Raw genomic sequence first — 27,593 nt, 5'->3', positions numbered from 1 at the left:
GCTGATATTTAATAGAAAATAAGTTTAATTAAATACAAGGGACAGTACTGGTAAAATATAAAACATAAATCCAATATGCCATGGGGGAAAACTCCTGGGTTGCCGTAGAGCTAACGGAGCTCCTCTAGTAAGAACTCATGCATCTGTATTCTCTCCGAAGTTTCTCATGCATCTCCCTCAGAGGCACATGCATAGCTCTCGGCCCCTGCACCTTATAAACACACAGGAACACACAAGGTGCATTCAAACGCCAACACACATTGAAACGTCTAATTCCCTCCCACAACACACACACACCCGATTTAGCTCTTTAACTCAGTTTGCCTCCCCTCTGTCCCTGAGGGCTTCTTGAGGAAAAGAAAAACTGTCAGTCTAAGCACTTCACAAGGGCTTTATAATTCAGTGTGCACTGTCTTCCTTCTGGGCTGACAGTAGCCGCTATGGGCCATTTGCATTTCCTGGAGTGGACTCCAAACGGTAATCAAGCTGCTGGCTTCCCTCCACTGTCCACTTATGAGGTTCAGACCTTCCCAACCGTGGAAACTTGGCTGCTTTAAGGACATTTCATACTTCAGGTCGGGTGGAAATCCAAAAGGAATCCCTGGAAAGGAGGCAATGGTGAAGACAATGTCACACTTGACACGCAGCCATTGGCCTATGGGGTTTGCCAAGGAGTGAGGGAGAGATGGTTTCTTTACCAGGTCCTCTTATCACACCCTCCCCACTGCTGTCCCCTGTGAGTGCCTCAGACAGGAACAGGCCACTTGAGATCATTGTCTGCTTATGTGACTTCAGCAGCTATAGAAGGGGAGGTGGGGAGCGGAAGGCAGGATAGTGTATGGGATCGTGGAGAATTCCCTCTGTGAATCTAATCCCCCCGCCAAACACCAAAACAGAAGAAAAAAGGTGTTTCTGAAGTTTGTTGATAATGATTAATGAGGAAAACAGTTTCGCAACAGATCCCTGAACCTCGAGGAGGGTCTTTTTGGTTCAGGTGTAAAAGTTCACCGAGAACCAGAAGAGCCAGGCAGGTCTCAGCCAGGCCTTGCTTTCCTCACTTTAAATGGGACCGCTAATCCCAGTTGTGCTGTTTTGCTGGAATGAATGAGATTAAGCTCACCACAGCGCACCTTCTCTCCCTACTGTGGGGTGAGTAAGTCTGGTTGCGAAGGGAAATCAGACTTTGTCTGATTTTTAAGCTCAAGTTTAAATGCTTTTCATTGTTGACTGCAAACTTTAAGAGCTAAACTGTTTGTCTATAAAATTCCTTGGGCTGGAAAACACAGCAGAACAAAGTAGCATAAAACAGTAAGCAAAACAGGAAGAGGCATATTCTACCATGAAAAGAAATGGGGGCAGTGAAGAGAACATTCACATTCTTACTCCTCAAAACTTCAATATCTGAATTGACAAATGAGATTTTGCGTGGGTTGGGCAGGAATTCCTTTTTGCTGCAATTTTGCTAAAAACAGAACAAGGTGTAAGAAAGCTAGGTACAGACACAGAGGTTTTGGCAAACTTTTAGGCAAAAGACGACAAGCAGTTTTAAATATATCTTTTCCTTCTTCCTGATCTGTATTTTCACTCTATGTTCCTTGCATTTTCCCTTTATCGCAACGCGTAATTAACGAAGTGCTCATTAAAATGCACAAGCCATTATGTACACTCTTTGCATGGCAGAAAATGCTGGGCAACTTGTCCAGTTTGTGTTTTGAAAATACCTTAATTAGTAGTCTGAGAACATTTTTAGTCTCTGATACAAAATGTATTTTAACCAAGCTAAACCTCAAGATGCTGCAGTTTATGAATGACTGCATACAGGAGAGGGCCTAGAATGGTCCTTCTATTAAAACTGTCTATTCAGGTGGTGGTCTGTGCATAAGAACCTCAGAGATGCCCTCTAGGAGATGCAGAATCATTTCCTGGCCAACTGGAAGAAGACTCCCTTACTGCCTAAGGAGAGCTGAAGGCTGCAATCTCCTCAACCAGAGCCAGCTCTTCGGCTGAGTCTGCGGTAGGCTATGGGCCAAGGCCGGGACTTGAATAACTATTTCCAAACCACACGCTGATGGTACAACTTTCGCGGATTCTGGGCACGGGCCTGATTCACACAGTCACATGCTGGAAGTACAGGCTTTGGGGTGGAGTCCCAAACAATCCCCAACATTTAGCTAATGCCAGAGTCACATGTTTCCCGAAGAATCCCTTTACCGCTGGCCAGTGGGAGGATTCCAAAGTGGAGAATGGAGGACAGAACATTCTCGAACCTCAAGACCTAAAATGAAAAGGGATACTAAATTAGTTCCCAAAATCAGGGCATTTTGAAAGTACCAAGCCCAGTCTGAACGCGTGCACTTTCCAGACCTTATCACAACAGAGGGCTATAAATTAGAATCTCCTATGGAGATAATCTAGCTTTCCAGACACCGAGAGCTATCTTGCGGAAACCCTACAGTATTACACAGTTTCAGCTTTTTTTTTCCTCCTGAGGACAGACGTTTCTGCCTCTGTAGGCTGGATCATGATAACAACAAATGCAGAGGGACCCGATGGTGGCAGCAAACATGGCAGCTTAGACATCTACTAAGACAATCTAAACAATTACTGAGAATACCCAGTTAGTAGTCTTTCCTTAACGGAGGTCCTTTGCATTATGTTATACTCTATAGTCAATGTGTATCACCAGAATATTCCAATTTATCCGGAATAAATACAGTAGTTGTTAAATCTTAGCAAAGTGTTAGTTCCTGGGAAGCTTCAGGTATTAAAAACAAATGGACTATGGGTGCCTGGGTACCCAGTCGGTTGAGCACCTGACTCTTTGGTTTTGGCTTGGTCATGATCTGGGGTTTCAAGGGATCTCAGGGTTGTGGAATCAAAGTGGGTAAGGCTCCTAGCTCAGTGCAGAGCTTGGTTGCAGATCTCTCTCTCCTCCACCTCCACTCTGCTCCTCCCCACTGTTTCTCCGTTTGAGCTTACTCTCTCTCACACACACATAAATAAATATTTTAAAAATAAATGGACTATGATGAACCTCAGTCTACTCGATGACTATATTTTTGAATATCCTACATGCTTAGCAAGCTTAGCAGCTTAGCAAGGAGGGCCTCTAAAGCCAACTTCCTAGGTTTAGCTCTTGTTTTTACCACTTCTGTGAAGTTGGGAAAGTTCTTTAATCTCTGTGTGCCCCAGTTTATCGTGAAATTTGAAGCATAACGGCACTAATGTCATCGAGTTGGTTTCAGGATTAAAACAAAAGCTAATATTATGTAAAATGCCCAGTATATACCACTGCTGCCTTCCCCCAAAATGTCATTATTAGCACACTGTGCTGCTGATACTAAACAGTTTCTTTGAGTCTTCCTGGAAGACTTGGACTCACTTCACCCCCTCTAGGCTCAGGAAATACTATTTATGAGAAAGTCCGCTTATGCATTCTCATTGATTATAGTCTGTCATCTACGAAGTGGCTATGCTATGGAGGTGCTAATCCACAGTGCATGAGACAATACGGATATTTTAAATTTCAATATCTGGCATGAAAGATGTAATCCTATTTTCCAGCTTGTTGGACACCCACTAATGCCACCGGCTTCTAATCTCCCCAACCTGAAAATCAGATGTGTTCTATAAAATTAAATAAACAAACAAACATCTTGTTTATCTCCCCTACGAATTCTTGGGCTTTTATTTTTTATTTCCGCCACAGATTCGTCCCTCTCTTAATAGTTGCTTCTACAGTCAGATGGTAATCAATTCAGTACCATGTCCCAGACTGCTCTGTGAGAGGCTTCAGTGTCCCAACCGAGGCCAGTAAGTGGGAGCTACTCCTGCAGTCTGGCCTCAGTTTGTGTAGGTATTATATGCTATGCTTGCCCCTTGACATAGAGGTGGCAATAACTGGAATTAATTTTTATAAAAACACTGGCCATCATTTAACACCTACTATGTATTCAATGTGCTAAATAAATTTCATATATATAATCCCAGCTAATCGCCTCAACAACCCCAGCAGCTGGAATGGCCAGCTCCAATCCTACCTGCACTTTGCCCATTCTCTTGCTCTGATTTATCTTCTTCTCTATAAATATTTTTCAGTATACAATATATATTTCTGTTTGTTGCCCTGCCACACTCCACACACACACGCACACACACACACACACACACGAATAGGGAGTGCCCAACGGTGGCACCGTATTGACATCTGGGATGGATCCTTTCTTTGCGCTGTGGGGTTGCGCACTGTGGAGGGTATGCAGCATCTCTTGGTCTTTCTACCCACTAAGTGCCTATAGCACCTCCCCTCCCCCAGATTGTGACAAAGAAAAGTATTCTCAGACATTACAAAACTTGGCCCTGTGGCGCAGAAACTTCACTGCTCTGGAATATAAGTGCCACAAGGATAAGGACAAATTAACAAGAAGGATTTGGCTGATCTTCCTGCAGTCTGGGGGAGGGGTTTGCTTCCAAGCATATCCAAGTTGGGATATACTCTTCCTATCAGAGATCACCAGGCTGGGGACCCCTTAAAAAGGTATTTGGACAACCAGCCTTTGATGCTATTTTAGGAGATGCTGGCCAGAAAGGCTTCCAAGAGTAAATAGTCATGGCCTAATAATTTGCAGATAGCCTCGCCCTTAGGAGTCTGATCTTATATTTAAATCCTCAAAGATTATTTTATCCGCTAAAAATAAAAAAATCACCCTAAGAATCTCCCTGAAATGCCAATATTACATAGGTCTTAGTTTTTAAAAAATTCTTTTAAAGTCTTTCTGAATAGATAAAAAGAGAATTGAGAGTCCCTGTCCTGTTTAAAAGTTAGGGGTTGGTGGACAAGCAGCTGACACAAGGAATTTTAAAATTAAAACTCACCCTCATGGGGAAATCAAGTATCTAGAGGCTAGAAAAACAGTCATCCAGCTACTATATAGGAAATTGTCATTCTTCCTTTGACAGGAACTCTAGAGCTCGGATTCCTACTCTCAATGTTGCTTACGATCGGACTCTGGCAAAGAGAGGCGGAATCTTGAAACAAAACAAAACAACAAACGTCAACATTGAAAAGTTTAAAGGATGGAAGATTTAAAAACAACCATCTCAATACAAAGGAACAAAAAGGAAAGGGATTTTTTTTTATAAGATCTGTAAGTCACTATTTTAAAAACCACACAGACTGGTATGCTATAATGTTTCATCACATCTTTGACTCGATATTTGCTGCTTAGGAAGCAGAAGGCTTGGGATTTGTAAACCAGCATGGGTTCCCAAGTGCATTTGCTTGCTGTATGGGACTTACTGTTGGCAACTCAATGCACAAGAATCTTAAGAAACAGTTTTCAGTCTCCAGCCATACCACCATGAATGTGCCTGATCTCATTTGTCTCTGAGCTACAGGGTGGGGCTTGCTTAGTGCTTCTTGGATGGGAGACATAGCTCGCAGGTCTTCTCTTGGTCTGAACTCCCAGAATATACACTTCTGAATTTTCATACATAGTAATAGTAAGATGAAACAGTAGTAATCAACAGGAGGATCCCTTCTTTCACAGATGGGGAAATCCGAGGTCCAATTAATGGCAGATAAAGGACCAAAACTTAGATCTCTTTTGATGTCCATCCCAAATCTCCCTTCCACTATAGGTCTTTGCCCCTTATCTTCCTTTCCCCTTAGTCTTCCATGGGTCACTTTACCCAGGTGTAGAGCTTCACTCCCCGCACGAGCCTTCTAATGGCTCCTCTGCCTCCAGTCTTGGTCACAGTCTTGGTCTTCTCCACCCTGTCTTCCACACCATTCCCAGAGTGAACATATGACAAGCATGTCTCTGAGGAGGAACATGCTGCTTGTTCAAAAATTCTTAATGTCCTGAGTCCCAGTCACTTATATGGTGCACAAACCTTTCTGTATTTCTCTCTCTGTCCAGTTGCCTGTTTGGCCTAACCTCTTCATTCTCTACCTTGAATTTTATACTCAAGAACCCTGAACTGCTTAGTGCTATGCTGTTTTTATTTATTATTTATTTATTATTTTATTTTTCAAGTAGGCTCCACACTCCAGCCTGGAGCCCAATGTGGGGCTTGAACTCACGACCTGGAGAGATCGAGACCTGAGCTGAGATCAAGAATTGACACTTAAACGACTGAGCCACCTGACACTGCTTAAGCTGTTTTCTTGTGAATCGTGGCACTATATATTCGAGTTAAAAAAAAACATGTATGGCCTTCAAACACATAACAAAAAATCCTGAAAAATTAAATTAATACATGCCCACAAGTAACATTATGGTGACTAGTCACTCTAACTCAACTGCACTCATGGTTAAATTTAAATTATATTTAATGTGGAATGCATTTCTGTATATATGCTATATACTGGGGCTGTAGATTCTCCAAAAATTAGAGTGGATAAGGTCATAAATTTAGATCAAACAAGACAACTGTAAAGTATTTCCTTTGCTTATTCCAGGATACTGGGCCTCCATGCTTTTGCTCATGCTGCTCCTCTTTTCTGGAAATTGCTCCTCCCTGTCTTGTTGACTGGCTAACTTCTTAATTGTTAAAGATTTACTCAGGTGTTACTCTTCCAAGCACCCTTCTGTTATTACCACGCTAAGGAGCAGGTAGATATTAACGGAGAGGTGGTCAGCCAATAATATGTTAATATGAAACTGCTTTGAGACTTAATTCATATACATGATATTGGCTGATAATAAGCAAACATAAGAATAAAACCAGAAAGACAGTTATATCTGGACAAGGATCAGAGATGGCATCAGTGGCTCAAACTGAGCTCAGTGGAAAGCGCGGACTAGAATCCCGTGGGTATTTTTACAGGAAGCAAGCTGAACAGTTGAACAAACACTAAAGGTACTTGCTGAGAAATGTGAGGAGGATGCTTCCCCTTGGCCAACTGCCTTTATTAAAGATTGGTAATCAGGCCAGTTTAGAAATCCAGGTGGAGCAAAGAGCAAACTCTCGCGGTCCTGGTTCTGAAACAGCAAACGCAACTCTGACCACTAGGTGGCGACTGAGTTCGGTCTTTGACTCCTTCATCCTGAAACCGAGGCCCTAACCTGTTCTGTTTTGTTTTTCTTAAACACAACTATTAGGAACTAATTTTATTACAGGAACCACAGAGTTGATGGGGAGAAAAGGAGCTCAAGCAGCCCTACCTGCAGACATATAGAGTACAGCTTATTTTAAAAAGTTTTGAGCAGGTTTACTGCCCTGATTGAAAAACCAGAAATAAAAGTACACTTAAGCATGTCAAATGATGGTGGGGTCATGATTCGGCCACAATATAACAGATACGGCATAATGAAATTCAAGTGACCTGGTCCACGGGCACTCACAATGCCTCTCCTCCAACTCCTGTGGCCATAGCAGACGCTGAAAATCAATACTTCATGCTCAATAACGTATAAAAATTGTCTCTGACTATGAACTTGACTGAGTCCAGGGCATGGCACATTGAGGCACTTAGCATTCACTCATTCATCTGTCCAGCAGGTACTTACCGAACACTCTTAATATATGTCAGCAAATCTTGCGACAGGTGCTGGAGATCACGATTGTGAGTGAAAACAAACACAGCCACTGTTCACATGGAGCTTAAAGCCTCGTGGGAAGGCACACGTTAATCAAGTAAGCCCACTGATGACGGTTTAATGACAGACTGAGATAAATGTGGCGAAGGAAAGTAAAAGTTCACTGGGAGGTAAAATAAGAGAGGAACCCCATCTAAACTGGTGCAGGTGTAGAAGTGTGTCCAAGTGAAGGGAAATACATCCTTGAGCTGACATATGACGGTGGGCAAGATTAAAAGGCAAATTGGGGAAGGAAGAGGGAAAGGTCTGGCAGAGCCTGCAAAGGCCCTGGGGAGGGAAACAGAGGCCAGGAAGAGTGTGCAGCAAGACAATGCTCAGAGGCAGACAGTGGGTGGACCAGGCTGGGTTTCTCAGGCTGTGTCAAAATTTTCTTGTTATTTCATCTTTAAGAGCAAGGAACTATGGAGGGTTTCCTAAACAGGGAGATGATGTCTGTGTTTTGTAAAGATCACTCTTATTGTAGTATGGAGAAAAGATGGGCAGGCCAAGAGGTTTCCTAGATGCCCCTTCTATGCTCAGTATTGCTCTAGGCAATGTGAAGAACTTCAAATATAACTATATCTATGGGCAGCCTGGGTGGCTTAGCTAAATAAGGGTCTGCCTTTTGGCTCAGGGTCATGATCCCAGGGTCCTGGGATTGAGTCCTGTATCGGGCTCCCTGTTTCAGCAGAGAGTCTGCTTCTCCCTCTACTCCCTCCCCTCTTGCTTGTGATCTCTTTCCTCTCTCTCAAATACATAAATACAATCTTTAAAAATATTTATATTTAAAATATATTTATGATGGACAAACAGAAACTGTATGTGTAGGAAGGGAGTTGGAGAAGCACATAAAGCAGCATGTCTTCAGTGCTCCTTTCTGGGTTTACACTGACTTGCTGCAGGAATTCTGAGAACATATGAAAAGGTGTAAAGAAACCAGCGGGTTGGGAGTGTAGTGTGTGTGTGTGTGTGTGTGTGTGTAAGATATGCGAAATAAACTGCTCCTTGAGAGAAGCACTCCACCATTTCCTTAGGCACCCAGTTTTTGCCTTTAATCTGAGTGTTTCTCTTAGCAGGCTCTGGACCTGGAAGGTAGAAAACAGTTGCCCCTCTCTCTATCATCTGTATCAAGAACAGTGTAGAGCACATCATAGGTGCTCAAGAAATTCTCATTGAATGACTATGGATAAATGAGTAAAGGATGGGTGGGGAAGTGTTTATTGAATTGGGGTCACTTTTGAGGGGAGCCAGTCTAAAGCAGAATGTTCATTTTAGGGAGTTATGAGGGGTAAGTTTGGCTTGCTTGAAGGTAGTCAAAGAGCCTGATAACGCCCAGCTCTGGATCAACTACCGATGAAAGGCTTTTTCTTCCTTCCTTTCTTTCTTTCTCTTTTTCTTTTTCTCTCTCTTTCTTTTTCTTTTCTTTCTAGATTTATTTATTTTAGAGAGAGAATGAGTGGGTGGAGGGGCAGAGGGAGAGACAATCCCAAGCAGACGCGTGGTGTGAGTGTGGAGCCTGTTGTGGGGGCTCTGATCTCACAACCATGAGGTCACGACCGAGCCAAAACCAAGTGCATCAGGACGCCCAATTGATCAGCCACCCAGGTGCCCCCAGCATAGAAACGTTTTCATGAAGAATTGTTGAGCCCATTCCCAGTATTAATTCACCGTTTTATCTTCATTGCTCTTCTGCAGCTGGAAATTCCCCAGCAAGTCTGGGAGAAAGCGGAGGAAGTCATTTGGGGCTTCTCCCTCTAATGGGGGCCTTGCACTGTGGCATTCCTCTGCCCCGCTCACAGTAGCTCAGAAGGAGGGTGGAGATAGTGGTCAGCCCAGGTGCCGGAAAGTCTGACACCTGTCTTAGCACTGTTCTGACAGAAACTGAATCCATTCTTCCCAGACCTGTTTTCCTTTCTGGGTTTCTCCAGATGGCTCACACTTGGGAATGCTTTATTTGCCTAAGCCGCGAGGAGTCGAGCGCGCTGGGTGGTGATTCTAACTGCTTGTAGCCAGCTTTCTTTTTGCATTCTCTGGACGGTGTTGCCCATGGGAGGGCCGTAGGTGCGTGGTGTGTGTGATGCCGCACGCGGCACGCGGGCACGGATGTTACTGGTGTGGGGTACAGTTTGGGAGTGTCCAATGCTTCACTCGTGGCAATGTGAAATTGTTCCAAAGCTTTCCCCAAACAGTCCAACAATCCTGTATATTTGATTGCCTTGAGCTTTGCATGCGTGTTAAGAAAAGGGTTAGAATTGTGTCATCTGTGGCGATGACCAAAATAAGTGTTTTTAATTTGGTCTCAGGAATGCCTACTATGTGGATCAACCTGCATTGGGGTTCCCCTCCCAATGTAGAACTCGTGTTTGGAACAAAAAGTCAATTGTAGATAGACCAGTATGAATCTGGTTTATGACTTTGAGGGCCAATTAAGACTGTCCTGACTTGTCATGTCTCTTGGGATCAATTTCTCCTCCTTTATTTGGTTAAAATTTGATCCCAGAAGGGGGAAAGAGAATAAAACCCTACTGCTGGTAGTAACTAGCCATTTCTTTTGAGCACTGATTATATGCAGAACATTATGCTTTTCAGACATTTCCCTGTCTACCCATGTTGTAACAGCTCTAGGATAGGTGCTCTGTTTTGCTGATGATGACATTTAGAGAGGCTGACTGACTTGCCCAAGGTCACATAGCTAGCAAACGACAGAGGTGGAATTCAAAATCAGATATGTCTGACTACAGGGCTGCTCTTAATTAGACATACCCACAGAGTGTCACCTTGATTACTCGTACTCCCTGCTTTTGCTTTCTCTGTATTTTTCCTTTCCTCCATTTTTTCAGAGCGGCAGCTGTGTGGAAAGGACTGTGTGCTTTTTCCACAGCAGGTCACCCACTGCCTGTGGCTTCTCTTCTATCAAATCTTCATGTTGAGAAAGGACGTGCTGCTGCTTCGTTTTCAGTGTGACTCCACGCCCATGGAGTTTCCTTTTTTCTGGGCAAGGTTGTTTACTGTCTAACTCTTCTAAGTCTTGGCTGTTTCCCACATCAAAGGCAGTTTGATGTCATAAGTGGAACTCTCAAAGCTGTGAAAACCACTCACTCGGTCCAAGTTCTGGCTCTGCCATTCACTACTCTGTGATGCGAGCAAGTTATTCAATCTCTATGAACCATAAAACAGGGATAATAAGCTATGTCCGAGTCTATTCACTCAAGCTCAGACACTGGAATTAGAAGGACCTTGCCAGGGTCCTGGAGATACACGGGGTTGTGCGGTTTTAACGAAGTAATAGATTAAGTTCTTGGCTACGGGACCAGAAGGCAGCAAAGGTTCAATAATAATAGAAGTCAGTCAAATAAAGTAGAACAAAAGGCAATTTCTCATATAGCCATCACTGGGCGAGGAGATAAGGGAATCAGGTGTTTCTTGAACAGGGTTTTTCTGAATAGGGGAATCTCTTAGAAATGATTTTTGTATAATGAGCACCTTCTTCCCTGGATGAGGCCAGCCCCAGATTTAAATAATAGGCCATAGTCAATCTTCTTGAACACTTAACATGCACTTTACATGTGTTAACTCATGTATTCCTTACAATAACTCCCTGAAGTGGATTGTATTATAGCCTCTGTTTTATAGAAGGAAATGGAGGCCAGAGAGCTTAAAGTAACTTCGCCTCGAGACCTCACAGCTAATGAATGGCAGGGCAGGGATTCTGAACTGCAGTTAGTCTTGACTCTAACTCACCCTGTGATCTCATTGCCTCTTTAAACTCGCCACACTGGATTTGACTTGATTTCTGTATCTGATGCTATGTAGCCAGCCGTGAGCAGCTTCAGAAAGAGACAACATCCAGGCAGGGGGATGTTTGGAAAAGGTGTTTGGAGTTAGTATTCTGGAACCTAATCTGAGACCCTGTTTCCCTAGCGCTTCCTCAAGGATGTTCACCAGTCCCTCACTCCTTTAGTGCTCCCTGCTGCATCTCTCTGACCTCGCGCAAGACCAAAGCAGGCTGTCCGATCTGGAAGAGCAGCATTGTGTGAGAAACCAGGAGTGGAGGTGCTGGCCGGTGAGCTGGTAGTGTGGGAGGCGGGGCTGCCATTCCCTATGGCTCAGCAGCGGCGCTCTTCCTACAGCCTCTTGACTCTTCCGCAGTCCTCGCATGAGGCGCGCCGGGACTGAGGTGATGCCTGGCCGATCCACCTTGCCCCCCATCCTCCTACTGCCCGAGGTCTGTCACCCACGCAGCCTTACAGGAGCCCTCGAGCTCTTGTGCAGGTGGCCTGTTGCAGTGGGACACGGCCTTGCTCAGAGGGGCCCACGCTTGGTTTAGCTCTGCTGTCTCCATCTTAGAAATTCTTCATGTAAGATTTTGAACATAAGAGCCCGATTTTCATTTTGCAGTGGGCCTTGGGAGTTAGGTAGCTGGTCCTGCTCGGCCCTACGGGCTGCAGGAAGCCTCCCCAGCACTGAGAATCCAAAGGAGACCCACAGGGGAACGTGGAGGAGACTCAGGAAGGCAGGAGTCTGCAATACTAACCCTTGTGTTACGCTGAGTCAAAAGCATGGGCCATGAGGAAGCCGGAGAATGAATCACGCACTTCTTCGGTGATGCGTGTGCAGGCTCTTTTTGTAGATTATTGCTCATAAAGAAACCTAACGCCCTCTGAACTGCAAGTATCTTATAGGGAGGATCGCTGGAGAGGAGAGTCCGGTGTGATTTAAGCAGAGAGGTGAACCTGGTCTCTGCTCCTTAAGGTCTCTCCTAACGCGGCTCTGCCACGGCCTGAAAGCCCACCCTACTGAAGTTCCCTTCCTTCCATCCTGCCAGTAAGCCGGCCCTGCTCAGAGGCCACACGTGGTTTCTCCCTTCTCAAGAACTTGCTGCCTCAATCAGCGCCCTGCTCCTTCTCGCCCATCCCCTCCAGCTCCTAGCGCCTTTCCTGTGGAGGCTGCCGATGCTTGACGATGGGCTTGGACACTCGACAAATGCATGGACAAGGTTCTCATCACCTTTCCCTTCTGGCCTCACTCAGATGCTGCCTGTCCCTCGCCTCTGCCACCCTTACCTCCTCCTCTCCTGCTCTCTGGCTTCTTTCTAGCTATTACAACGGCATCTCCGAGATGACCATCAAGTTTCAGAGTTTCATCAGTCTTGACCTTGTGGTGGCTGGGTCATGTTATGACTCTGGGAGCCCTTCCTCCATAAAGAAGCAGTGAAACATTATATTTGAAGACTGTGTTGTTATAAAGATGGGCATATGATCCAGCCTGGATTTGTATTCATTCTTTAATTCTTATTTTTAAAATATAGTTAAAAGCGTTCGTGGGTCCCCTAAAGTATCCGGGCTCCTGGCTCTGCGTCTACTGAGACTAATGGACAACGATCAAGTCCTGTGTGCAGAGCTGGGTGAAAATGTAACAAAGGCTCCTGAAATTCTTTTTCCTCTAGGAAACCATACTACCTTTTTTGTTGTGACATTCCCTTTTATTGGGGACAATAATATAGACAAAGAAAATTTTAAGGAAAACCACTCGATCCCACAAGCTAACGTTCTTCATTGTAGATTCACTACCTCGCCCAGATGGAAGTGTATTTTACACAGCTGACTGCTGTGTTTATGCATGTGATTTGCATTCTGTTTCGTCCATTGTATATCATGTTTATTGGAAAAGCACCTTCACGCTTTTCGTGAGTCTTCATCACCATCTGGCTGAGCTTATGGTGATTGCTTACTTCCCTCCCTGTGGTTTCCTGTTCTTTCCAGACTCTGCTTCCTCTGGCCTTTTATAGCATTTCTTCCCCTTCTGTGAGGATTCGTCTGGGCCATCTGGTCATTCTGAATAATCATTCCGCTTCCTAGGTAGTTTGATTCATGGCTCAACTGCTGCTTCACTGGGAGCCGAGGAAATGGGCTTTCACGAACAAAGAAAGGTTCTTCTCAATGGCAATCACTGTCTGACAGTCACCTGTGACTCTGCCAGAGGTCCCTTTCACGCGATTCTTTTGAGAGCCAGCTAGGCCATGGGGCATGGTTTTGTTAAACTCCCCTATGTGTGCTAGTAATGGCAAGGCCAGGAGTGATAGAGCCTCATTGGTACCTCAGCGATGACCCAGTCCAACTTCAAAGTATTTTGCAGACACAGGACAAGAGGCACAATGGGGTTCCACATCGATCATGGTTATAGAATCAGTGACCGATGTATGTGACACTTTGTTCCTGACCTCAAAGTTTCATGCTCTTTCTCCACTACATGCTTCCTGGAAAGTTAGTTGAGGAAGATCTTTAATTTATATTCCGGTACCGTTAGAATGTGAATTTATATTACTAGGAATTATATTTATACTTATTTGGCTGCTCATTTTATCTGAACATTATCTAATGGGAGGAAAAAAGAAAGGCTCCACAACACAGCTTTGAGTGAACCCATACTTTGGAATCATCTGGAACATTACAGAAGGAGTACCTAAGTGATTCATGTTCTATGCGATGGTAACTTCCCCTGCTCTGTTAATATTCACTTTGTCTCTATGGTCTGCTGAATCACTTATTGCTAAGGTTTTCAACAGTCAAATCAGTTAAACTTACCTATTCAGAGATAATGAACAGACCAGTCTTTGTCCCAAAATAACCAGGCCAACACTGGTACTAGCAACCTGCAGACAACAAAAGCATTCATTACTAGGAGAGTGAATCTGTCTATTTTGGCCACAAATATCCTTTCTTGTACTGGAAATACCATAAGCTCCACTTTCCCTCTCATTGCTAGAGATACTGGAAAGAAATAGCCTTGAAAGTGCTCTCTCTTGCAGGTAGGGAAACTAACTATAAGAACTTTTAAGGATCTCCCTTAAATTGTTTTTCTATTTTTCCTTATCTCTTCTCCATGTACTGTATGTGTGTTGTGTGTGCATGTGTGTATATGTGTCTGCAAGTGTACATATGTGTGTGTATGTGTGTGTGTGTGTGTGTGTGTGACATTTTGCTTAGACTCACTGTATTAGTCCTTTCCATTGGTGCATTTGGCCTTCATCTGCTCAAATAACCTTGAATTCCATCCTGACTGACTTATTTTGGGGAAAAAAGGAAAGTCTATTATCAATGTAACTGCAGCCAGGGAAAGGGCACTGAGGAAGTGGAGGGAGGGAGAGCTATTTTACGAGGTGGGAGATGAGCACTGGCCTTCCTACTGCCCCCACCCCAGTCTCACCCCTGTCCTCACCACTAATTGATGAATCAGACCTCACACCCCAGACACTGAGCAGAGCACTGCTGGTCAGTGGCCACCGCGGGAACAGGACTGGTGTCCCAGGCTGCCCTCCTCCTGCCCCCACAGGCCTTACAAAGTCCATGAACGCATGGCTTCAGCGGCAGAAGTTCTCGGTCTGGGCAAGGAGGCACGATGGAGGCAGGGATGTCCAGGGTGAAGTCCCGGCTGCAAACTGATCACGGAGGCCTCGCCATGACCCGCACTCATGAAGGGCTGGGAGATGTAGATCTCTGCGATCTGCAACGTTCGGGAAAAGAAGTGGAGACCAGGGAGGTGAGCTGATGAGGAAATACACACTTGGGGTGGCCTGGATGATTAAACTTATATCATGCAGTTAGAATTGAAACAAAGCTCTCTGGCAATTATAACACCACCACACACAAGACAAATAATAACAACACCTGTCATTTACTGAACATATCCAGATTATCTGTTTATCTTCACAAAAGCCCTTCGGGCAGGTTCTATCAGAATCCCCATTCACTGCTGAAGACAGTGAGTCCTTTGGTTAAGAAATTTCCTTCACTTCCAGGTGGATACATTGAGGAACTGGGATTCAAATCTAGGTCTGTCTGACCCCGGATACTTGTCTTAAAACCAGGATGCTCAATGAGCATCCCTCTGTCCTCAAGAGCGAACCTGAGCCTCAGGACACTGTGTCCAGTATTCAGGTGCTGTGAAGGCATGGCATTAATAGTTGCTTCACTAAAGGCACAAACCTGGGCCCTCTTCCCCCATTTCCCATTTTAGCTTATTTCAAATGTGTGGTGGAACCTCGGGAAGGAACAGTTGATTTATTTTGTAAACTTTTAATGCTTTAATAGTAACTTGTTTAGTAAATAACTGTGGCTATTTTATTAAAAGAAAAAATCTGGGGGTCTGGGTGCAGCCAGTCAGTTGGGCATCCGACTCTTGGTTTTGGCTCAGGTCGTGATCTCAGGGTGTGAGACAAGCCCTGCATCAGGCTGGTGCTCATCTCGAAGTCTGCTTAAGACTCTCTCCCTCTCCCTCTTCCCTCCCGCCTCATGCCTCTCTCTCTCTCTAAAGTAAATAAATAATTCTTAAAAAAGAAAAAGAAAAAAGAAAAAACTCTTCAGAATGGAAAGATGAACCCAGGTTTGGACCAAAAAGGAATAGAAAGAACCCACAAATCTTCCAGAAGTAGTTTCAATGAATCCAAATACACTACGAGAGTCAAACCCTCAGTACTTACCCGAGAGCACGCTTGCCAAGGCCTTGAGTTTTGAACCAAATGGTTGGATATCTGGAAAATTAAGACCATACATCACTGTAAGATTTTTACCTGGGTTTCTTTTCAGGAAACCTAGCTTATATATTTTTATTGAATCATGAAGTTGTTACACCAACAACCAATTAGTTTTTGAAGGTGGCCTATCATTTTTATAGTCCAAACCATAAGAAATCTGAGGCCCAGAGTAAAAGTAACTTGCCCAAGGTCACACAGGAAGTACCTTCCTTTTAGTAAGTGCCTTTTCACTTTGGCAATACTGTGTATGTCCCACATGTATGATCCTTGCGTAACCATCCTATAGTGGTTAACAATAAGTCTTGTATTATTGCCCACCTTTTCAGAGATTACTGACACAAAGGATGCTTATATAATTTATCTTCACAGATGGATGGTTTCTAAATCTGAAGGAGACCTTTCCAATTCTTGGCAGTCTACGGGTGCTGGTGCTGCCACACCTAGTATTTTGAACCCAAGTTTTATAACCACTTGTATAATTAAGACCCATGGAATGAAGAGATTACTAGGGGATGCTAATAAAAGATGTTGGTTGACTGGCTGGAGAGAGTGTTCTCATCATAAAAGGGAGGGGCATGGCAAAGAGAATCCATGAGTATGTGTTCTATTACCAGCCATTATAGATAAATCAGTTGCAATTACCAACAGGAGAAATATTTTTGTTGGCCTAACACAAAGGCATAATGATGATGATGACGATAAGCAACACTTAAAGAACACTTACTCTGTGCCTCAGCATTGCTCTGAGCGCTCTCTATATATTTAAACTCTCTAATGTCCATACTGACCTTATGAGTATGGAATTATTATCCCCATTTTCTAAATGATGACACTGGCACGAGAAGTTAAATAAATTGAAGATGCCCAAAGTCCCAGGTCATAAGTGGTGGAGGAGTCTTGCATTATTTAAGATCAATCTAGAAGAGTGGCCTGGTATCCTACACAACTGAAATTAGCAGACCTGGAGATGCAACAACCCAGCTACCAACAGCATTCAGTTCACAATCCCTTCATTCGCCCCAGGTTGATAGTCTAAAAAGGCCCAGGAAATAGAAACAATGACATAAAATTCCATAACAGGCTACTTATAATAAGATGCATGCTGCTGCTGAACGCCGCTCCATGAACTCTCACCTCTTTCATGGAGAGAGTGACGTTGAAGGCCCCAGCTGTAAAGTGCAAGGACGCAGATTTAAAGAAAAACTCGGAGATTCCAACGTAGAGTGAGCAGAGTCACTCGCTCCGGCAGCACAAAAGGAACTGCGAGAAGGGGGTCAGTGAGGTTGTCCAGTGGGTAGAATACGCCTGTGGGAAAACAGAGAGAAAGATCAGTGTATCGGGTCCACACTTGGGTGTACAGCACAAGAAGGTGGATCTGCTCATGTCAGAATCAGGAAAATACCAGAAACTCAGTAGGGGTTAAAAGACGAAGGGCCTTCTGACTTCTTGACCACTGACTACGGTTTTGCAGCTCTGATGACTTCTTGAGCATACGTGGATGTCTGTCCCCCTGGGTGTAACCTTCTTTCAGAGGGCAGGTACATTTTAACTGGACACACAGCTTTGCATAGTTCCTGAGGTGCCATGTAGAGATGCCAAACTCTTGACCTTCAAACCCTGTGGCTACTGAGCATCTTGGGGAGTTATAGAAAGACTCAGAAGGACCCAGGACCTCAGTAGGTTAAAGCATTTTCCTGGCATTCCTGATGCTACCCTCAGTATAGGATGTTATTACAAAATGGTGTCTTGAGTAACATTTAATGTATCTGAATGACTCTAAGTGATTGAAATATAAGTTAGAGGCGCCTGGGTGGACTCAGTAGGTTAAGTGTCTACCTTTGGCTCAGGTCATGTCTCCCAGAGTCTCTGGGATCGAGCCCGCAAGGGCTGCTGCCTGCTAAGGAGGGAGAGTTCTCTCTTCCCCTTCCTTCAGCTCGTGCTTCCTCTCCTCTCAAATAAATAAATAAAATCTTTTATTTGAGAGAGGAGCGAGCACACAGGGAGCAGCAGGCAGAGGGAGAGCAGAAGCAGGCTGGCCGAGCAGGGAGCTTGATGCGGGGCTTGATCCCGGGGCCCTGGGATCATAACCTGAGCCGAAGGCAGATGCTAATGACTGAGAGCACCCAGGCACCCTAAATAAATAAAATCTTAAAAAAAAAAAAAGAAATATAAGTCAATATGCACTGAAAAAAAAAACAATGATATTAACCTTGGGGCAAAACTGAAATAAAGACAATTAATCTCTTTTCTGGAATCAGCAAAGACCATTTTCATGCAAATGGTCCTGGCCGAGGTCAACAGCCCTCAGTTAAATTGGCTAACCTGACAGGAACAGGAGTGTGGATATGTACAACCCATTGATGTGCTAAGTTCCAATACATGCAGAGCTACCCACCTGCCTCTTTGCCTCAGACCTCTCCGCGCAGAGACAGAGTCATCATGATACTTTCCTCGAAGAAGGCAGTCATATGCTGGGCAATCAAACCATCCTTTACCAATCAATAAGCCCGAGGAATTGCTTGAAAGGACATTAAATTATTTAAAGGGTATGTAGCGATATTTCCTTCTGCATATAGCATTTGGTCTTCGAATACTGGCTGGTCATAACCAGGGTGAGAATCTGGTGATGATAAAGTACCTTCAAATTCAGCTTCATATAATTCTCAGTAATTTCTGGAGAACTGATTAGGGAATAATCCAACAGAGTATAGTTGTCAATCTTGGTTAAAACTAAACAACAAACAAATAAAAATCTATATTTATTAAAGATATAGTATAGCATCTGATTATTATCTATGCAGAGTAATATAATTTTACTTGTCTATTATTTAAAATAACAATCACCCTTATTTTGTTAGTAATACATGCTCACTTTTCAAAACCCAGGATAAGTAGGTAAGTCAAAAGAAGAAAGTAAAAACCCTTCTTAATCACATTGTACTGAGGGAAACATTGGCAAAATTTTGTCATATAGCCTTTTATGTACATACACACACACACAAACACAACACATATAAACTTTTAAAAAGCAAATTAGACAAACAAAAGTCACATATTACTATTAAACCACATATATTAGGTTGGCGTAATGAGATATTTTCAAGTTCTATGTGATAGCCTCTATATAGTTAGAGCTTTAATTTTTACAATAAGTATGTATCACTGTTGTAATGAGAAATAATTTTTAAAAAGAAATGTCGAGAGAGACAGATGGGAATAAACGCTTGTGGTTTCCTGTATCTGAGGGCTCTTCGTCCAGATCTAGGCGTGGCTCACACCTACTCCCTTTAAGTTCTTACGTAATGTCACCTGCTCAGTGGTGCCTTTCCTGGCCATCCTATTTTAACAGAAATGCCTCCCCAGCTCCTTTGATACTTTATCTTTCTTCTTACCACTTATCATATCAGTATCATAGATTTTACTTATTATCTTGCTTGCTGTCTGTCTCTCTCTGACTAGCGTCCCTGAGGGCAGAGATTTCTGTCTCTTGGGCTTACTGCTGCATTCAGCACCAGAAACAGCACCCAGCCTCTTATAGGTTCTCAGCACACTTTAGGTGAATGAATGAATAGAATGTAAAGAGATAGATCCATCCAAAGTATCATGTGAGCACAGAGGAGGCAAAACTTTGGGGGTGCAGGCTATCAGTAAGACTTCTTGACAAAAACTATGCCTGAGCTGAGACCAAAACATAATGAGGAGTAGACAGGACAAGGGGTCGCTCAGGGGTAGGAAGTAGAAGGAACTGGACCCCAGGGCTTACTGCAGTGCTGGCAAAGAAATAGGTATTCACAATACATTCAAAATGAATAAACGGGTGGAGGAGAGGAAGCTCTTCTAGGCAGGAGGGCAGCATGAGCCAAGCAAGGGGTGTGGAGGCAGTAGAAGCAGTTTGACTGCTGGAACAGAGAAAGGTGCCAGAGGCAGCCGAGAGAGGCGAAGTTGGAGCCAGGGCATGGCCAGCAGATCTTGTAGTCCATGTGAAAGCGTGGGCTTGATTCCGAGGCAGCAAGGAGCCACTGAAGGGGTTAGAACGGTGGGAGGAAGGGGTTAACTTGGTTGAGATTAGCATGAATTATCCCGAAGAGGATGGACTGAGTGCAGAGCCGGCATTTCCCGTGGCTCTGGTTTGTTGAGTAAAGCAGGTAGGAGAGCTGGCTATTCACACTGAAAAGCAAACCTGGCGAGCATCTGAGTTTGCAGGCAGGAAGAGAACCATCCTGAAGAGGCAGGTTCCAGGACTCACCCTCCAGCATGCTGAGATTGGCATTCAGGGCTTCCACCTCACTCATGATAATGGGACACAGCTGGCCATGAAAGGAATACAAAAAACTGCATGTTATCACATTGCCCTTGAAACTCATTTAGGGGCCTAGACCCTGCAAACAAAGGCCTTCTGGTTAGGAGCCAGCTTCTCCCTTTGGTCATCAGGACTTTCCCTGAAATTAGTTGATGCCTACGGGCCCCACATTCTGTACGTATGGGTGATGTGTCATTGAATGCTGGCTAAACTTCAGAGCAACCGGGACTAAACCGCTTGAGCCCCATGAAAGAACGGATCGGCTTCTCTTTCTGTGGCATGACAGGACATGTGCCCGGGGCATCTGGGGCACCCCTGAGGACCTGCTGCTGGGCCTTCCCGGCTGTGGGGACGCCACCGCCTCCCCGCCTCCCCTCTGTCAGCGGTGCCATGCTCTGCTGGGAGAGGGTGCAAGCTGGGCCTTTACAGTCCCACTTGGTGGGCTTGAGAGCCCAGTAGTCAGACATCTGTTTAGATCAGAACCCCTTTTGGAGTTAGAAAATCAATCTTGACTTGGACTTGAGCTTGTCTTTAAGAAGGAGGATGTGTGCCGACGTGGGTGAGCTGCTGTGTGCCAGGCGTGTACTAAGCACTCAGCGTGGTGGTTACTAGCACAGGCTTGGGAGTCGGGCTGCCTCGGGTTGACTCCCCTTAGCAAGTGATTTGTACTCTGTTCTCAGTTTTCTCATTTGCAACATGAGAGCTAATTGTACCTACTTCATCATGTTGTTGTGAGTAGAAATAGAAGCAATCCATGTAAAATTGCCTGCACATAGCAAGTCATCTTAAATGTCAGTGGTGGTGTTCTAACCCCATTTTGGCCTCACGATGGCACTGAGAGGTGGGCACCACTGTCTCCCCTTCACAGATGGGAAACTGAAGCTTGAGAGATTTATTGAGTTGTCTGGACTTCCACAGCTAGGACTTGGAATAGATAGTTGTGGTCTGAGCATCATTCTTTTCTGTTTCCCGTGGCACAGAGAGAATACTAGAAGCAAATCAGCCCTGTCTCTAAGTCCCATACACCCTCCAGGCAAACTTAGCTAGTGGCTTCCTGTCAGAGGCCAAAGAACCACGTTGGTTTCCAGCAGAGAAGCGATGGCAGTGTGGGGTCCCTGAGCTGACAGTGCTTTCCCGTCATTCTCGACATGCACCTGCACTGGCGCTCAGCCCTGCCAGGTGAGGATAGAGAAAGCCTGTGCAACCTCGGGGTCCCCCACCAGCCGGGTAACCTCCCGGACAAGCTGTTGAATGTGTTTGTGTGTTGATTTCCTCATTGACATTCATCAAGCACCACTGCCTGCGGGTGATAGACACTTCCAGATACTGTTCTTGCCCTTTCGCTTTCCTCGTCCTCCTCATCCTTCTCCTTGTCTCCCCCAGATATGGCTGAAAGTGTCCAGTGATGGTCTGGCCTGGACTGCAAAGAGGTGCGTGAGCCAATTCCACTCCTTCCCTTCCTCAAACACTGATTTCTGGAATCGAGACACTTGTAATCTTTGGAAGCTATCTTAACTTACACTGTTTCTGGAAACATCCTTTCTTCCCCATTCCTACCTATCAAAATCGTACTTAGACTACAAGGCTCAGCTCAAGTCCTGCATCCTCTAAAAAAATATCTCCCAGGATACTTTCAGACCCTTTGACTGAATCTTTCCATTTCTCTGAGTCTAATGATCAGGTAATTATGTATTAAATTCAAATACTCATTCAGTTACTGCTCCACAAGTCTGAGTTGGGTTTTCCTAAAAAGATATTAAGTTTATTCCCTTTTATATCCCCAACAGCTAGAGTCTAGTGCTGGGCACGCAGTAGGTACACAATAAACTCTTGTTGGTTGTTTGCCCATCCCGTGCTGAGCACTTGAGGGAGGGAACGCTGTTTCATTCGTCCTCGCCCCCAGCACTTACCACAATGTTGGCACATGGGAGGCACTTCTAGAAGGATGATGTGTGTGAAAGTGCCTTGGATGACGCCTAGCATACAACACGGCTCAGTAAAGGTTATCGACTCAGAATTAGGTAAAGCATGGCAGAACTGCTGAGCATTTTACTGTGGCTACTCTCCAAAGACTTACCATTTCATAGTTCTTTAAAATGGGTTTCTCCATGGGCTCAGCAAAGGAGTTGTACAGGACACTGGGAAAAAGAAAAAAATGGGCTTATTCAGGAACCGATTCGCCAGGCGTGACCCTCCTGGCCCTGCCGGAGAATCCAGCCCCAGACCAGCAACTGGCCAGCCAGCATGGTGCTACCACTCACCTGAGTTCTCCAGAAAATGACACGTGGGCGTGGCTCACTTGGCGTAACAGTCTTGGAGCTTCAGGATCGGGTGACCAAAGCCATTTGCGGGCCAGGACGCATGATACGGTGAAGTAGACCCCAGAGAGAAACAGATCAGCTCCTCCTGTGTCTTGGCTGTGGAGAGAAAAAGTGCAAGGTTACCCAGGCCTGGGCAGGGGTGAGACAGCTCATTTCTTGACTACCCATAGCCTCTGAGCTCCTGGAGGGCAGGAGCTTTGACACCTCGATTCCTGGCACCAACAACAGGTAGGAGCAGAGTAGGTGCTGAGCATTTACCAAAGAAAGGAAGCAATGAGTATGTGGATAGGTGAGAGCTTTAGCTTGGCTTTTTATCCTGAGTGCTCTGGCCCCCATAGTGGCCGAGCACATATTAACTACCGTTCATATACAATGTTTGTGTGGAGAGAGAAAATGGGGTAGCCTTATTTAGGGTGGGCACAAATGGGGACGGGACACTTTGATGCAGTCTGTGAACTCTTTGAGGCCCTGGAGGTGTGTGTTATTCATCTGCAGAGCTCCCAGCATGAGCACATAGCGTAAGCACTTAGTATGTGCGATGGGTTGGCAAAGAAATGAATGAATACCTGAACCTAGTTAATTATGGGAGAATATATCATTTCTCTATAGCGTACAAGACTGGAGTTCTTGAGATGGGGATAAATGGTACTTGTCATGCACAGCATAAATGGTTGTTGAATGACCAAGTGATGAGAGATATTTCGAACCAAAGAGCAGACCTAACGCTTTACATCCAGGAACACTGACTTGCATGAAGTGGTTTCATAGTGACTCAGAACTGATCCCTCCTTTCAAGAGGCAAAGGTAAGACACATTTTGACTATTATCCTCTAATCTCCCTTGTGAGGTAGGAAGATCCATTTCCATCACTGCCCCCAGATGGGGAAGTGTGTGAACGGCCCAAGAGCATACAGTGACTACTAAAGGCCCAAAATGCTGAGCACGTGTCCATTCCTCCAACAGTCAGGACTCCCACCTCTTAGGAAATCTTAAATGACATTTTGCTCCGCCTTTAAGGGAAGGATGCTTTTCAGCCCTCCCTCCTCCTCCCCTGCCCAGCCACCAACAAAGATGTCCTGATTTAAATCTCTCCTGGAAAAAGTGCTCTTAAGAAAAGACTGTTAGTGGCTGAGGGAAAAAGCCTAATGTCAAAAACACCAGCTAATATATGGACTTTCAATTTTGGTTCCATTTCTCCCCAGAACAGCCGCAGACAGCTTTGAGTGGAATACTCACAAGAGGGGAGACCGGATTTCCCAGTCGGTGCTGATGTTGGCAGTGCCGTGGTTGGTCAGGGCCTTGATTCACCCCAGGCACAAAGGCCATGAAGTATTTGGAAATGAAAGGCATTGATTTTTATGCTGTAAAACAAAAAACAGAGAGGTTAGCGCATGTCTTCAAGCACATCTCTAAGTAAGGCAAAATCAGAAAGGAGGTTTGTGGAACTCCCAGAAGCAATCATGAATTCCTATGGAGGAAGGAACCTCGGGTCTGAGGTGCTGCCTCTGGGCCCTGCCTTCTATCCCATTTAAGCCTTGCAAGAAGCCCCTGGTGCTCAATTGAGGGGAAAGGAGCAAGTATAGAGACAAATTTGAAAATAATCAATTTCTTTACTTTCATTAAAGACACTATGAGGTACAACTGCCATCATGGTTTTCTTCAGCTGTGCCAGTGTTTCTCAATGGAGGGGAAATTAGTATTTTGGATGGGACAACTATTTTGTGTAGAGGACTTGTCTACATTGCAGGGTACCTGCCACACATGCCAACTAAATGCCAGCAGCACCCCTGCCCCCAGCATTAGCTCATTTCAATCCTCACATAATCTCATGAGGGTTGTTGGTTCTGCAATCTGCGATTCAGAGATGAGAAGATAGGGACATGGTTGAAGTCATACATAAGTGGTAGAACCAGGCCTGGAGCCTTCCTCCATCTGTCCCAGACTGTGTTCTTGCCAGTAGGCTAAGCATTCATGTACTGTGCAAGGGCACCTGACTAGAGCTGAGTTCTGTGCCAGCTGTGCAACCTTGGGCAAGACGCAACCTCTTTCCAGTCAGTCACTCAAAGGAAGGGCTACTCATGGTAGGTCAAGAAGACAACATGAGATCACTCCACGTATAACTGTGGACGGGAGAAAGGCATTGTTATGAACTAAGATTAGGAAAAATGTAAAACATAAATGTGACAGCTGATAACAATGCTTATTTCATGTTTCTTCTATTTTGCATCCTTTCCTGCATGTCTTTTGTCATACACCCTGAGTCCCACTGTGGGAAGAAGATGGTAGAGGTTCATTGAATAGATCTTGAAATATTTTCAGTCTGATACATACAGGTCTAATGCATTCTTTGTATTCAAGCTATGGACGTATCATAAGGAAAATCATTTCTTTGCTCCTGGATATCTAGGTCATTTCCAGTTATTTCTGTGTTATAAACAACGCCACACTGAGCATCCCATACATGCTTGTTTACGTGTGTCTTTCTAGTGAGGATGCTGGAGGATCGAGGTCAAATGGCATGCGTTAAAAAAGTCCTTGTAAATAACCTTCTAAAAGAGCACTAATAGAAATAGAATGTGAGGCACATATATAATTTAAATATTTTGTAACCACATTTAAAAAAGGGAAAAGAAACAGGTGAGGAGAGTGATTTTATTAATATTTTTACTTAATCCAATATATCTAAAAATAGTATCATTCAACACGTAATTGATATAAAAATTTTGATGGGATATTTTGTTTTCCTTTTTTTTTTTTTTTTTTTTAAGATTTTATTTATTTATGTGACAGAGAGACAGCCAGCGAGAGAGGGAACACAGCAGGTGAGTGAGAGAGGAAGAAGAGCACTCCTAGCGGAGGAGCCCGATGTGGGACTCGATCCCGGAACGCCGGATCACGCCAGAGCCGAAGGCACGCTGAACGACTGCGCTACCCAGGCGCCCCTCCAAAAAAAAAAAAAAAAAGGAAAACAAAATATCCCATCAATAATTTTTATATCAATTACGTGTTGAAATGATACTATTTTAGATATATTGGATTAAGTAAAAAATATTAATAAAATCACTCTCACCTGTTTCTTTTCCCTTTTTTAAATGTGGTTACTAGAAATATTTAAATTATATATGTGCCTCACATTCTATTTCTATTAGTGCTCTTTTAGAAGGTTATTTACAAGGACTTTTTTTTTAACGCATGCCATTTGACCTACCGATCCCTCCAGCATCCTCACTAGAAAGACACACACGTAAACAGCATGTATGAGGATGCTCAGTGTGGCGTTGTTTATAACACAGAAATAACTGGAAATGACCTAGATATCCAGGAGCAAAGAAATGATTTTCCTTAATGATACGTCCATAGCTTGAATACAAAGAATGCATTAGACCTGTATGTATCAGACTGAAAATATTTCCAAGATCTATTCAATGAACCTCTACCATCTTCTTCCCACAGTGGGACTCAGGGTGTATGACAAAGACATGCAGGAAAGGATGCAAAATAGAAGAAACAGTAAATAAGCATTTGTTATCAGCTGTCACATTTATGTTTTACATTTTTCCTAATCTTAGTTCATAACAATGCCTTTCTCCCGTTCCACAGTTATACGTAGGTGATCTCATGTTGTCTTCTTGACCTACCCATGAGTAGCCCTTCCTTTGAGTGACTGACTGAAAGAGGTTACGCGTCTTACCCAAGGTTGCACAGCTAGCACAGAACTCAGCTCTAAGTCAGGTGCCCTTGCACAGTACATGAAGTGGCATAGCCTACTGGCAAAGAACACAGTCTGGGACAGATGGAGGAAGGCTCCAGGCCTGGTTCTACCACTTATGTATGACTTCAACCATGTCCCTTATCTTCTCATCTCTGAATCGCAGATTGCAGAACCAACAACAACCTCATGAGATTATTGTGAGGATTAAAATGAGCTAATGCTGGGGGCAGGGGTGCTGCTGGCATTTAGTTGGCATGTGTGGCAGGTACCCTGCAATGTGTAGAACAGTCCTCTACACAAAATAGTTGTCCCATCCAAAATACTAATTTCCCCTCCATTGAGAAACACTGGCACAGCTGAAGAAAACCATGATGGCAGTTGTACCTCATAGTGTCTTTAATGAAAGTAAAGAAATTGATTATTTTCAAATTTGTCTCTATACTTGCTCCTTTCCCCCTCAATTAGACACCAGGGGCTTCTTGGCAAGGCTTAAATGGGAATTAGAAGGCAGGGCCCAGAGGCAGCACCTCAGACCCGAGGTTCCTTCCTCCATAGGAATTCATGATTGCTTCTGGGAGTTCCACAAACCTCCTTTCTGATTTTGCCTTACTTAGAGATGTGCTTGAAGACATGCGCTTAACCTCTCTGTTTTTTTGTTTTACAGCATAAAAATCAATGCCTTTTCATTTCCAAATACTTCATTGGCCTTTGTGCCTGGGGTGGGAATCAAGGCCCTGACCAACCACGGCACTGCCAACATCAGCACCGACTGGGAAATCCGGTCTCCCCTCTTGTGAGTATTCCACTCAAAGCTGTCTGCGGCTGTTCTGGGGAGAAATGGAACCAAAATTGAAAGTCCATATATTAGCTGGTGTTTTTGACATTAGGCTTTTTTCCCTCAGCCACTAACAGTCTTTCTTAAGAGCACTTTTTTCCAGGAGAGATTTAAATCAGGACATCTTTGTTGGTGGCTGGGCAGGGGAGGAGGAGGGAGGGCTGAAAAGCATCCTTCCCTTAAAGGCGGAGCAAAATGTCATTTAAGATTTCCTAAGAGGTGGGAGTCCTTGACTGTTGGAGGAATGGACACGTGCTCAGCATTTTGGGCCTTTAGTGAGTCACTGTATGCTCTTGGGCCGTTCCACAC

At 44.3% G+C, this 27,593-nt stretch overlaps 1 protein-coding gene across 2 annotated transcripts in view; it reads left to right on the top strand.

Moving 5' to 3' along the window:
- BPIFC (BPI fold containing family C) overlaps window positions 1-27,593 on the top strand; it is an 88,865-nt gene that overhangs the window by 37,609 nt on the left and 23,663 nt on the right. For both annotated transcript variants that reach the window (XM_008705637.2, XM_008705640.1), the window contains one exon: window positions 27,114-27,242. In XM_008705637.2, the coding sequence (XP_008703859.1) occupies window positions 27,114-27,242 (129 nt within the window). The remainder of the gene's footprint in view (window positions 1-27,113; window positions 27,243-27,593) is intronic.

The sequence above is a fragment of the Ursus maritimus genome, unplaced genomic scaffold (assembly GCF_017311325.1).
Source record: "Ursus maritimus isolate PB19 unplaced genomic scaffold, ASM1731132v1 scaffold_21, whole genome shotgun sequence".
NCBI lineage: Eukaryota > Metazoa > Chordata > Mammalia > Carnivora > Ursidae > Ursus > Ursus maritimus.
Note: the sequence above shows the minus strand (reverse complement) of the source record. Positions and strands in the feature narration are given on the sequence as shown.